The 13,338-nt window shown below is 47.8% G+C and overlaps 1 protein-coding gene across 3 annotated transcripts in view; it reads right to left on the bottom strand.

The window, feature by feature from the left end:
* The window catches only part of emid1 (EMI domain containing 1), a 62,019-nt gene extending 49,232 nt beyond the window's left edge, over nt 1-12,787 (bottom strand). For all 3 annotated transcript variants that reach the window (XR_005004925.1, XM_036527011.1, XM_036527010.1), the window contains exons 1-3: nt 11,943-12,787; nt 3,124-3,237; nt 2,524-2,627 (exon numbers count right to left, since the gene is read on the bottom strand). Coding sequence is in view for 2 of the 3 variants with exons in the window: in XM_036527011.1 (XP_036382904.1) it covers nt 2,524-2,627; nt 3,124-3,237; nt 11,943-12,127 (403 nt within the window). In the remaining variant the exon portion in view is untranslated. The remainder of the gene's footprint in view (nt 1-2,523; nt 2,628-3,123; nt 3,238-11,942) is intronic.
* Nucleotides 12,788-13,338: the final 551 nt, after the last annotated feature.

Here is a 13,338-nt window from a genome sequence, read left to right on the forward strand (position 1 = left end):
ACATGCGGTCGTTCATCAACCTACGGACGCGGATCAAACAGGATCCCGCCTGCTCCGAGGCGCACGCAACCCCCCGGCAATCGCATCCAGCCAGAGACCCGGAGCGCCCTCCGAAAGGCCTGCGCAGCATTGAGTCTAACATCTGCTGTGCGTTTCAAACAAACAAGGAAATGAAAGTCAATAGAATAAATCCATAGAAAATGTACTGCGGAGGACTCCCCTCTCAGCTCATCAATCACCCTGAGCGCAGGGAGGAGCCTGCGCTTTCTCTGCCTTACTGAGGCAGCAGTTCACTCACTAAAGCCTTTAAAGGGGCGCTGAAAATCCAGTGATATATTTGCCTGTCCCGCACCGTGGGACTTCCTTTTTTTTGTCACGGGTTCGACCGACCTTGATCGAACAGAGAGATCCCAGCCGCAACAGATTTAGCCAACGCCACTGAAAGGCCCGTATAATGCACAACAGCCCTGGAAGTCAGACATGGCCACAGGGGTGCAGTGTGCAGTAAATCAGTGTGCTGCACTTTTTCCAGCGCGTCTACAAGGGGGCAGACGGCGACCGGGAGGGCCTCGCGGGTCCTGCGAGCGTGAGGATGTCTGAGACTCACTGGAGCTCCACGCTGGTCCTTAAAAACCCAGACGATGGAGTTTCCTGGTGCTGGCTGGTGCAGCACATGAGGATTTAAGACTCCCCCTTCTTCCCTGCCCCCCCCCCGCTTCCCACCACCACAGTCTACCCACAAGCCTCTCTCTCCCCCCCGGCACAGGTGATGCAGTAAACCCATAATGATCCTGACCTCTCTCTTGTACCCACCTTTCTCAGGCCGTCAGTACACATGGAACACTCTGCCAGACACAGGCACTAGTGCAGAAGCTAAGAGTGAGGTACTGGTGTGTGGGGGAGGGGGCAAGAGGTGGGGGAGCCATTATGAATGCCCCAGCTCTGGTCAATTGCACAGAGGAAAGTGATCTAACACATGCACAACACCACGCAAGGGCAGCAGTTCTTTAGATAAAGAGCTGTAATTGCACCGCTGTCCCCTCCATAGCCTTACCATTCCCCTGACTTGATTCATCCTTAAATGAAATAAGAAGGCTGGGGGGGAAATGGAGTTATATGTTGGCGGGGTTCACTCTTCACACAACATGAGAAGAACAAAGGCGTTCTTAGGACTGGATGATATCCACAGTCAAGTACAGAGCAATCTGAAGGCAGCATCTGTCACTTCTACTCAGCTCTGCCTGTGATCTTACCCAGCAAGAACAGCGCGCTGATAAACGGCTAATCTTCCCCACAAAGTCCTCTATAATGACAGGAGTCGGGGGGGGCTCTGCCAGGCACAGCTTAATTATAATAAGATAATTCTCGGTTTTCATTTCTGCGTGTCTGGTGTGTGTGTGTGTGTGTGTGTATGTGTGTGTGTGTGTGTGTGTGTGTGTGTGTGTGTGTGTCTGCGTGCGTGTAGTGCAGAGTGCAGAGTGTGGAAGTGGTTTGCAAGGGGGATGACCTCAGTAAAAAAAAGAGCCAAATGAGGTGTCACTTGACCACACAGGAGGCCCCCTTGGGAGGGCTTTAATTGCACCCCACCTGAGGGCAAACACAGCCTCCAGGCTTTATCATTCCAACTCCACACACATGGTAACAGTCCCCTTTTAAAAGCACTGGGAACAGCACCCTAATCTCAGCAGCAGTTATTGCAATCCCTGCGTGTCATAAAGACCAAAGATTTATGGCTACGCCCAAACTCTCGTCCCCAATATAAACCACCACTTCATTCCAGACGTGGTGGAGTGGGAGAGGCGTGTGCAGGGGAAGTTGTTAGCAGCTGGGTGTGATGGGAGAGCTAAAAAAGGGAGACCCGCAGCTACTGTATTTCACTGGTAGCCGCGGGAGTGCGGTGGAGGGGTCTTCAGTTTTCTCTGCAGACCAAAACTGTTTACAAGACATATAAAGATGAGAATAGGGATGATGAGAAACAGGGCAAAGAGGGGGAAGGGGCAGAAGAGGATCATGGGAGAGAGCGGGAAAGGAAAGGAGCTCTACTTTAGAAGTAGAAAGAGTGATACATAAGAACAGAGAAGGAGAGGTTGGAGAGTGAAAGACATGGAGAAAGACAAAAGAGAAAGGGGAAGGGAGGGGAGAGAGGAAAAGACAAGAGGGCTCTGAGAAGAGAGAGGGAGAGGGACGGGGGAAGCCAGAGCACTCCTGGCAGCATGCCTCCTCACTCCTCAGCGCAGGCCTCGGCCGCGGCTCACATAGCGCCTCCCAGCTGAGGGCCTGGCTCTCACTCACACGCTTCCCGGGGGAAGGGGAACATCTCTGCCTATAGGAAATCTTCTGGATTTATTTACAACCTTTGTTTTATGGCCTCTTGTGTTTTCTCTCAAGACTTCATATGCTCTTTCTTATTGTTCAAATATTTTATTCCGTCCAACTCAGCAGGGTGTGGTGGGGGTGGGGGCGGGGGAGACTTCCTCTGATCTGGTACAGAATGAACCCAGCTTGGCCGCCGCTGTGCCTTACCTTCCTCGCAGTGGGGACCGCGGTAGCCCGGGCAGCACTTCCATTCCAGCGCGGTGACCGTCCGGTAGGCCACCTTATAGGACGGGCGCACCACAGTGCGGTAGCTGGAACACACAGAGTGATGGAAGCCTCAAACACATCAAGAGGCCACTTTGCATCTGTACACAATTGTGTATGAGTGTGTGTGTGTGTGTGTGTGTGTGTGTGTGTGCATCAGTCAGTTTGTGCAAATGCATGTCTGTTTGCATTTGTATGTATGTGTGTATGTGCGTGTATGTATGCATGAGTTAGTGTAAACCAGAATGATGGGGAGCAGTGTGGCATAGTCATGCAATGATGAGCATGACTTGTAACCCAAATGTTATTGCTTCTCTGACAGAGCTGCTCTTCCATCCTTGGGTAAGGTACTTAACCAGAACTGCCTTGGTAAACATCCAGCAATATAAATGGATAACATGAAAAAACTGCTATGACCACCACTCTAGACAAAATGTAATGTAATGTAATGGTAGGTCTGTAATGTGAATCTCAGTGTCACTGTCCACATCTCCATGGTGACGGCTGGTACACAAAGGTTTGGGAATGGCAGTTTAGGCTCACCTGCCACCAGAGCAGCCCTGAGGCCAGCGGCAGTTCTGGTAAACGCGCTGGAGGACTGTCCCATTCTGGACCTGGCAGGTCACTGTCTTTGTCACGGAGTGGGGACACCAGTTCCTGACGGAGAGAGAAAGGAAGAAAGAGAGAAATTAAATTGTTTTGGGCCCCTACAACACCTTCCTTTGTCAAGAAACCAAATCCTAAAACGCAGAGGACTCATAACAAATAGATACTTGAGAGACCACAGCCTGGCTATCAAAGCCAAACCATATAAAAAACTAGGTTACTAAAGAAAAACTGTATTGTGGTCAGTATAATCTTGGAGACGCTGAAACAGAGGTCCACTTCCTGTCCAAAAAGCATAATGTTCACATACTTAAGGAAAACATACCCAAAGCACTGGGCCAAACTTTGAAAATCCCTGACAATTTAAAAAACACAAAGTACTGGGATAAAAGACAGGGCTATGAGAACAGAGTGTGCAAGGAATGAGGAGAGATACACAACTATGCTAGATCATGCGGCTAAAACGACTACCTTTTTCCATTGCTGAGTCAACACTGGCTTCAGTTTTCTAAATGGGATTCATTATTGCAGTAATGGGGAACAGAAGTGAAGTTTAGGGAAAAGTAGTAGCTGGCCATGTGAGCGAACCACAGAAACGGACCTATCAAATCTGCCCCGTGCAGTGAGCAGGGCAGGAGAACACCCTGCTCCCTGCCTTGGACAACCAGGAGAGAACAACCTGAGCCAAACATCCCCATACACCTGCATTGCAGACAGCGTGCCACAGGTGGCCACGACATTATCTGATTAAAGGCACGCAGGGACACAAAGAGAAATTACCTTAGCTCTAATGCCTCGCCCGCCGTCTAGACTGGTTTTGATTCGCTCCGGGTTCTGCTTTCTTTTGAAATTCTTCTGCGGTGTTTACTCAAGTTAAATCGGCCGTGAGACTCGCTGGAGAGCATTGTAACGCCGTGTTTACGTTGTGGTTTCGCCCCTATCAATACACATCCGCTGCCTTTTTTCCGCCCCCCTTTCCCCCAGCTGCACGCGGGCAGGGTGGAGAGTCCCTGGGGGGTTTTCTCCCACTGCGAGACCCGGTTGTTTTTTTTTTTTTGAAAGGGTTACGTTTAGCTGCCAGCCAAATCTGTCTTTTTTCAGGCCTTATCAAAGCCTGGTGAATATATGAAGACTATGCAGGAGGAGAGAGAACAGCGCAACAAAACTTCCCATAGTTTTCTGTCTAGTTTCAAATTAGTGCAAGTTAACTCGTGGTAATGCTTGAACGGTGCTGTGATCACACTCACTGCTGGAAGTCACTGTGGATAAGAGCTTCTATTAAATGAATGTAATGTAAAGTAATGTGAAAAGCTCCGGCCGACAAAGGGATAACCGTGCGTGGGAAGAGAAGCACGGGCCAGCGCGGGTGGATCTGCCACTCCGAGATGCCTGGCTTGAGTGGCTCTCAGGCCGGGCTTGTTGAAACAAAGCCAGGCCACATAGGCCCCCACCACAGTGCACAGATATATGGGCCTCATTAAGAGAAGGCCACAGGGTGGTTTTACATGTGGGATGATTGTTGGGGAAAAAAAAACATGTCTAATGAGCAAAAAAATCTTCAAAGAAACAACCCTATTTACAGCAATCGTCATGTAAGCTGTCCCACATACATTTTAATAGGGACATAAAAGCCACTGGAGACCCGAAATGAAGAACAGGGTATTGTTTATATAAGAAAAACAAGCTCACAACAAAGCTCAGCCCTGAGACGCATCTTGAGATACTTAAGGCCAAACGATAGCAGGCTGAGGAGAATTACTGACTGGATTTAGTCCCCATGCATTCTCACACAAAACAGACAAGACAAAGTCCCATTCATATCAGCCTTTTAGATATATTTTGTAACTGTACATTATCCTGTCAGCTAAAATAAATCAAGGAAACATGGAGCAGTACTTAAAGAAATGAAATGTATGGTGTACATAAGGAGGCAATTAGCAAGAACACGTGTTAGCAGTCTTTTATTAATACCAAAGTGAAGTAATACACTGATTAGCTTCATATGGCCAGAGCAATGTCAGAATCGCTCTGTCGAGAGGGTGCAACATGGAAAACAATTACCACAGATCAACCTGTTAAGTGGACAGGAACCAAAGCAGACCATGTGTGTGTGTGTGTGTGCATGTGCATGTGCGTGTGTGCGTGTGCGTGCATGTGTATGTGTGTGTGTGTGTGTGTGTGTGTGTGGGTGCATATGCGTGTGTGTGTGTGCGTGTGTGTGTGTGTGTGTGTGTGCGTATGTGCATATGCGTGTGTGTGTGTGTGTGTGTGTGCGTATGTGCATATGCGTGTGTGTGTGTGTGTGTGTGTGTGCGCGCGCACGCTGGACGGTGCCAGGGGTCTGAGGTGAGCACCTGGCACACGGCTCGCTGTAGCCCTCGCCTGGCTAACGACTCCCACATGTCTGGGACTCACACAGGGAACCGGAGCAGGGATATGTGGTCAAAGAACCCGGTTGAAAAAATGTGAGCAATTTCCGAACGGCAGAGGGCTTCAGATTCATATGAGGGTTCCACATTTTCCAGCAGAGAGGGGGAAGGGGCACCGCTCACTGCAGACCTGAGGGGATCAGAGTGACCAGTGGCTGCATGCCCGATAACCAAGCACCCCCCCACCCCCCCCGGCACCTGGCTGCTGCCTCTGTCATGCACCACTGCCCTGATTAATATCACTACACTCTTTTTGTAATTTGACGCTCACAGTGAAACGTGATGCTTCAGCTCTCTCCTCGACATACACACAGAATATATACTTATGTCATTTGCACAATGCCTAATACATAAGCTAAGGTCTGCCCTGGTATAGATTTCTGTTTCTAAGATGCAGCACCTCCTGCCTTGCTCACAGCATCAGCGTGCAGACATCCAGGGTCATTACAAACACAAAAGCTATTGAGACACTCAAGCCTGCTGAGAAGACCCCACCTCCCTTGGCCGTGTCTCTGCGGGCAGCCTTGTCACTGAAGCCTCTCATCCTGGCACGGGCCCTGAGAGGGAGAATACCCACAATGGCTGGGTTCTGGCTCAGGACCAACACTGCCAGGCTTGGAACAGACTACCTCTACCACCCCTCCTCCAGTAGACCTCATTGCCCCCCCTGGCCTGGCTCCTGCATTGTGGGGTAATTCACACCGACCTGCAACAAGCCCTCCCACCTCCCCGCCTGCCCTGGGTGGGCAGCCAGCCAGGCAACAGTCCCTGGACAGGAGTGGAGGGGAGCAACAGACCTGCCTCCCCACCCTGGCCTCCAGAACCAGAAGATAAACATCTTGAAAACCTCAGGCCTCAGTCATAGTTCCCAGGCAGTGATGGTGACCAGAGCTGGGGGGGAGAGGCTTTCACAGCTCAGAATGTCAAAAGAGGGTGGGGGTTAATTTTTCTGCTTTCCTTCATCGCAGTCTAACACCTCTTCTTCCTCCGTTTGCTCAAAATGAAGGAAGGTAATCCATGTGGTTACTCCCATGGGGAGCTGGCACACTTTAGCTGAGTATGTTCCAGTTAAAAAACTGCAAGGCTTTCTGCAGATCTGTGCAAAGAGACCTCATACCTCCAACCTTATTAAATTATTATGCTTTAATCTACAAGCCAGTATGCTGCATTTGATCAATCAGTGGTCAAACCAAAACTTTAATTTTTAAAATTTAATGGTTATACCCGGCCATAACACCAGATATAATCATATTTTTTAATACAGGAATTGACCAGACACTCTAACACACAAGTGATCTGATCCCGGCTTCTTTCCAGCTGTGATCGATCCTTGGCCCTGGGAGACAGTGGCAGTGACAGCAACAGAAAAAGTAAACTTGCTGGTTAAGATCAATGACTTTCTTGCAGGTATCCTCCTGCAGCTCCTGACCATCTGAGTCCTTAACCTAACTCCTGACAGGAAGCATTGCAACCTGTAAGGCACGATTGCTCATGAACGTGTCAAAGCAAACATAATGTCTGCTGACTATTGTTATTTTGACACTGCACTGATGTTTGCCACAGTACCACATCAATGCTGCCAGGACATCCTGCATTGGTTGGGGCTGGGTGACATCTCCCCTCCCAGCACAGAGCTTCAACTGTGTGCGGAGGGAAGCAGGTGCTCAGCTATCTCCCCTCGATCACTACACGTGGCGTCCACACCCTCTCCGGTCCAAGTGTCCTTGGAGGACGAGGTGTGAAAACCAACAGCCCCACCAAGCTTTACGGGCGATGACATCAGAGTGGCCCCTCTGCGGGTATCACGTCTCTCCTCAAACACTTCTTCCAGTCGCAACGCATCGGGCCAAAACCGAATAAATCAGCACGTACCAAAGTGTCACTGAACTAAAACGGTCGCAGCCGGAGCTTTAAAATCAAAAGAGGATTGCAAAGATCACACGTTTGGCCCACGTGTTGAACATCAAAAAACAGAGGCCAAGACAGTAAAACGGAGGGGAAACAAAGGCATACAGCACCAAGATTAATAATGCTCAGAGATCATGAAACTGTCAACATTGAGACTTCAAAGAGCGCTGGTGTCCCCTAGCCCCTGCCCAGACTGGATTCATATAGCCACATCCTCTTTGCAGATGCTTCCTTGTTCATAAACATTAAAAAATCACAGCAGAGTCCTCATGCAGCTATAACTGCAGTCGTTGGAATTGGAAAGAGCCGCATTTGTTGCAACCCCTACATAATGGAGCAGAGAACAACGAGGTTACTGAATAACGTCCAGACATACAGGTGCACCCCCTCTGAGCTCCCTGCTTGAGCCAGTTTGCCTTTCAATAACTCTCTGCCTTCAGGGCACTATTTAAAAAGCAATCCTCCGCTGTACCATATAGGGTGGGGGGACTTTTCAAAAAATGAAATTCAGGGAGATAAAAATCAGAGAATTCCTCCAGATTGCTGGCTGTGGGAAAAAATGTTTCAGGGAACAAATGACAAAAGGCAGATGTGGCAGAGGGCCAGGGGAGAACGTGGAGGTCGTATTGTCGTGGGGGTCACATGAGGAGGCTAGCCCAAACTTCCAAAATGGGACGAAAAGGGGATGTCACATGTGGGTTCTCTAGAAAGAGGACAGAGGGAGTAAAGGAATGAGAAACGTGGGTGACAGACAAAAAGTAACAATACATTTTGACATAGGCACGGGCAGATAGGGACTGAACTGGAAAACGAGGAAAACAAAAAATGCCAGATGGAGAGAGGAGGATGCCAAAGAAAATGGATTTGTAACTTAAGAAATCAAAATTAAAGCCTTACATGAAAAAATCTGATATCTTACTTCACATTTTCTATTCATGGAAATTAAAATAGGAACAGATAATGAGGGGGCCTGCCAAGAGGTAGCTTCAGGTAAAGAAAGGATGGTGAAAAAGATGGAGAGAGTAGTGAATGAAAGATGTTTTCTCTCTCCCCTGTTTCTCAGTATTGAAGCTGGACTTGCTGGAGAGCTGACAATGGAAGAATAATGAGGGGCATTAGGGGTGGTCTATTGTGCCTTAGCTTTTCAGCCATGTTCAAAGGACATGTCATGGGCTATGCTAAAGGGGAGGAGGGGGGCACCCTTTTAAACAGACCCGGCCAAAGGGCTCCTTCTGGAGGAAAAGGTCCCACTCGGGTTCATTGAAAACAGAAAAGAATTACCTATACATCATCTTAACACTGACGGAGGCAATGAAGAGTTTACTAAGTGCTTTTAACACATTTTTACTATGGTGCCAAGTTGACCTACTCCCTGTGTGAAAAAGCAAAGGCAGCATGCATGTGTGTTAGTGTTTGTAGGTGCAATGCGTGTGTATTTGCCAATGCATAGATTTGTGTCTGTATCTACAAGTACATCAATGATCAGATGAGTAGAAATATAAAAAAGAAAACTAAAAAATGAAAAAAAAAAAACTGAACACTGCCTGCTAAAACACATTAAATATATTTTGATATTTCTTATATATGTTTCTTATACACATATTTTGGAATTCATTTACTGGTGCTAAATTAACTTTTTCATAAGATGTGTCCACAGTGAATGAATACACTGAATTTAAAACGTATAGTGACTGGCCTTGAGTGGTGTTGACCCTTCCACAGAGAGAGGGCCAAGCGTTTCCTGGTATTAAATTTGACTGAGCTCTGAAATGGATGACCCTCTTCTGGGTCTCCACTGGAGAGGTGAGGCAGGCGGGGTGAGAGGGGAGAGGCTGGGGATGTGGTTATGGGGCGCAGTTAACGAGGAATTCGGGTGAGAGGTTAACGACCCCGGGACTGAGTGTCGCAGCCCGGCTCAGGCTACCCCTCACTGTTGGAAATGGTGTGGGGCAGAGCAGGAAATAGCTGCTGTCTTAACCCCCAGCACCACTCGGCTCAAATAGCCCTCATTAAGTCCAAGTTAAACTCCCATGGTCTGCTAACAAGGGAAAACGTACGTCAAAGTGCTTGCAAATGTTAACCCTATCCATTATGGCAAGGTAAGGTTAATCCTGGTGTGATAGGTTTAGCCAGCAAATTTCCTTCTACATGACACCAGCACATAGATAGAATCTCTGCAGTGTCTCCTCTGTTTTGGTAACAACAAGTATGAGTGTAATATTCATACAAAAAAGCAACACCCCTGTACATATCCTTGTTGCTTGGATGCTAACAGGTTATATTTCTTCTTTAGCATCTAATTATCTACTTCTACTGTAGCTGTATGGCTCAGTCATGTGTTTTTACATCCATTGCTACTGCTTCGAGGAGTAGCATTGTGTGTTGATGAAACATTACAACGCGTTCACTTACTCCTAGAAATGTCAGTTGCTTATTCCTGCTGCTGCCCTCCATTCTTTGATTGTGTGTTTCTAAATCTGTTTAAAGTGCTCACCCATTTGGCAGCCACTGCAGTAAAGTCACAGACAGGCTGAGTTAATTCCCTGTACTGAAGCTAATATTCACACAGCAAAAGGTCTGTAAAATTTCAGCTCCTCTTGTTTTCTGGCTCGGAAAGGAAAGGCAGAATGATGGCGTAGACCACCTGACCCCGACCCAAATTCTGTCAGCGTCCCACCGTGAACCCAAGCCAACTCGGCACTTCTTCTCCCAATACGAACGTCAGCAGAATAAACTCGGCGCTTCCTGCAAACAAGTCCAAATGCAGCAGGCCCAGCTGCCAGTGTTTAGTAAACATGTCTGCTGGCCGTGGCGCGAGAGTCACGGAGGGGGTGGACGAGCAGAGCAGCCGTCTGAGGCCTGGCCTCTCAGGGCCACCTGCAGCCCTCTGCGAGACCCGATTGATGACCATGTCTCATGCGTCAGGGCAGCGCTCGAGTTCAAGCGCAAATATTTAGGCTAGAGATACCTGATCACTTATGCAGCATCCCTCCATGACAAAACACGCCATACTGAGGGAAGTGGATGCATTTTTTCTCTCTCCGCTTAATCTGAGGTCCTGCTCAAAACAGCCCTCATTACCAATTGCACTGCCACACAGGGAAAACTCTGAAGAAACAAGGAATTGGGGCTGGGTAAAGAATAGGACACCTCGTAAACAGCGTTCTTGAAAAGGTCAACGAAGTTAGTTAATTCAGGATCCCTAAACACAAATATTGAGAACAAGGGAAACAGCAGGCTTCCTCCATGCCCAACATCTTTCAGGTCTGCTAATAAAAATGCTTCTGTCATATGTGCCTTGCCCTTCAGGTTCTAGTGGACACAGTGACCGCTTCGAATTTGCAAGCGGATTTAAGCGCTGTATTTATGGAGGCAGGTCAGTGGCAAAGCGGTGCTTCACCCTCTGCTCCTCAGCTCGTAACGCCGCTCCCTGACAGCTGAGAAGCCACAGATGGCGAAAGCACTACAGACCAGAGCGTGCTGCTCTTGCGCTCGTCAAAAGACTGATGGCCACACAGAAACACAATCGGGAAGTCGGGTCACAGCGAGGATGGGAGAATGCGGTCCACCGCACGAAACAGGAAGAGGACATAAGAGTGTCAAGGGCACAATGAGATCGGGTAGACGGATAGGAATTGCACTGCAGGGTGGTGAGGAAGACAGATACAAGCGCACTGGCTCGGGGAGATAGCCTACTCCTCCCTTTCTCTGCTCTATCAATTAAATCGCTTGCAAAGTGGGCATACGCTGACGTCTCACGTTATAAAGAAAAATAAGCAAAAGCAAGTCAAAATAAGCAAAACCTGGATAAACACAATTTCAATAGCTATGTTTAAATTCGAATTGTTCGATAGTGATAACACAGTCCTATCATGTACACAGATTAAATAAAAACACGCTAAAATGTTTCTTAATTGCCCCTATTATCTTGCGGCGACGTGCTCGCTCTCATGCCGCTGGTGTGTGCGGGCTGTCAACCCACTTCGCTGTTAGTCTCGCTGACAATACTTGGAGACAACGGGCTCGTAGCCACCAACATGCGATGAACTTTGGCACTGCGGGGGCACTTTTGCGGGTCAGACTCTAAAGAGCAAAAGTATTCCGTATTTTTACGCAACATTAAACTCTAACCTAGTAGTGTTGACTCCGTCCCTGATGGTCCTTTTCGATCGGAGGATAAGGTGAGACAAAGACGAAAACATAGCAAAAGTTTAATATGGTCTGTATAGAAATCTATCTGTGCACACATTTTCTATTGCTGGAGGTCCGTTGCCTATTAATAAAATACACATGCAATTTTAAAGGTCAAAACAAATTCCATGCTTAAATTTTATCTCCAGTTACTGTTATGAATACTACATAAATTAATCCAAGTTAAGTATAACACATCTTTATTATGTTCAAATAACAATTACTTACCTTCTTTGATAAAGACTGCTTGAGGATCCAGATGGCTCTTTGTTGAGTTGTGTCCCGGTCGGATACTTATAGAGTCCGGTTCCCCAGGTCCCTTTTGCGCCGGAGGTAAGCCACAGAACCAGCACAATCCAACGGAAACTTTTTCGGCAGAGCGCGGTCAAGCCGTCCCCCTGACACGCTCCCATTTCCGCGGCGTCAATGGCAGACCAGCTGCCCAAGAAAATTTCCCCCAAAAGCGTGTTCCAGTGGGAATTGGGATGAGCTGTGTTTGATTTAGTGCAAGGTCGAGGAGAGACTAGTAATCAAAGCACAGGTCTGGAGTTCATTGAGCGGAAGCGCATCCCATTAATCATACAATAATAAATAAATACGCTGATAAATTCCACTAACAGTCAATTCAGATGTGTTTCGCTTCTATCAGAACTCGGCTGAATTCTGAAAGACTCGCTGAGAAAAATTCTATTCTCAGAATAAGAACTACTGAAGTAAGACAGGACAGCCCGTGATGCAGCGAAGTAAACTCCAACCATTCCTCTCCTTACTTTCTCCGAGTCACCTCGCGTGCCCAAACAGTGGGCAGTGTTCTGACTAAGCGGGCTATATTCACCACAGTGACTGGCCGGTCCCCCAATCTCTTCTCTCTCTCTCTCTCTCTCTCTCTCTCTCTCTCTCTCTCTCTCTCTCTCTCTCTCTCTCTCCGCCTGCGACTGCCTATTTCAAGTAGAGACGCACACAATGAATAAAAAACGTGTTATATAGTCTTCCCGAGTCTTCTGAGAGCACAGCCCGCCGTGTCTTGCTTTTGTTACCCTCCCATTCTCCGTTTCACCCTTTCACCGAGGAGAAGGCATTCTTACGGCGCTGGCGGCACAGCACTAACGTCCGTTTGCTGTTAACACTAAACTGACCTTAGACGGCCGATCTCCCGGCCAGTTTTTGTTGCGGCACTCTGTTGTAACAATATTCCAGCCGGTACATGATTTTGAAACAGCTGGGCTGATAGATGAAAGCTGGAAAGCATGAAAAGAAATCGATGTCTGTCAGAGAAATGAACATTCCGTCCCTGATGGTGATGAACAGTGAAAATGCATGTATGCAAATAATTTGGTCCCCACTAATATGTATTCTCAGACACATGGGCAAGGTTTGGTCTTCCCAAGACTGTCACCTAATTTTAGACACTTTATGTAAGAGCTTATTGCTAAGCGTAGGCTCCCTGTACACAGAACGTTATAGTTCAGTGAATTGAGCAACCAGACACCCGCATCCACAGTTAATTTCTCTTGTGTATTGCAGCTCTGCTAGGCTGTGTTATTACAAGATCAGGTGCCTGTAACGGGAGTCTTCTCCAGCTCTCACTCCCTCAATTTCACAGTGCAAGCTTGCAGTTCTCATC

The sequence above is a fragment of the Megalops cyprinoides genome, chromosome 4 (assembly GCF_013368585.1).
Source record: "Megalops cyprinoides isolate fMegCyp1 chromosome 4, fMegCyp1.pri, whole genome shotgun sequence".
Taxonomy (NCBI): Eukaryota; Metazoa; Chordata; class Actinopteri; order Elopiformes; family Megalopidae; genus Megalops; species Megalops cyprinoides.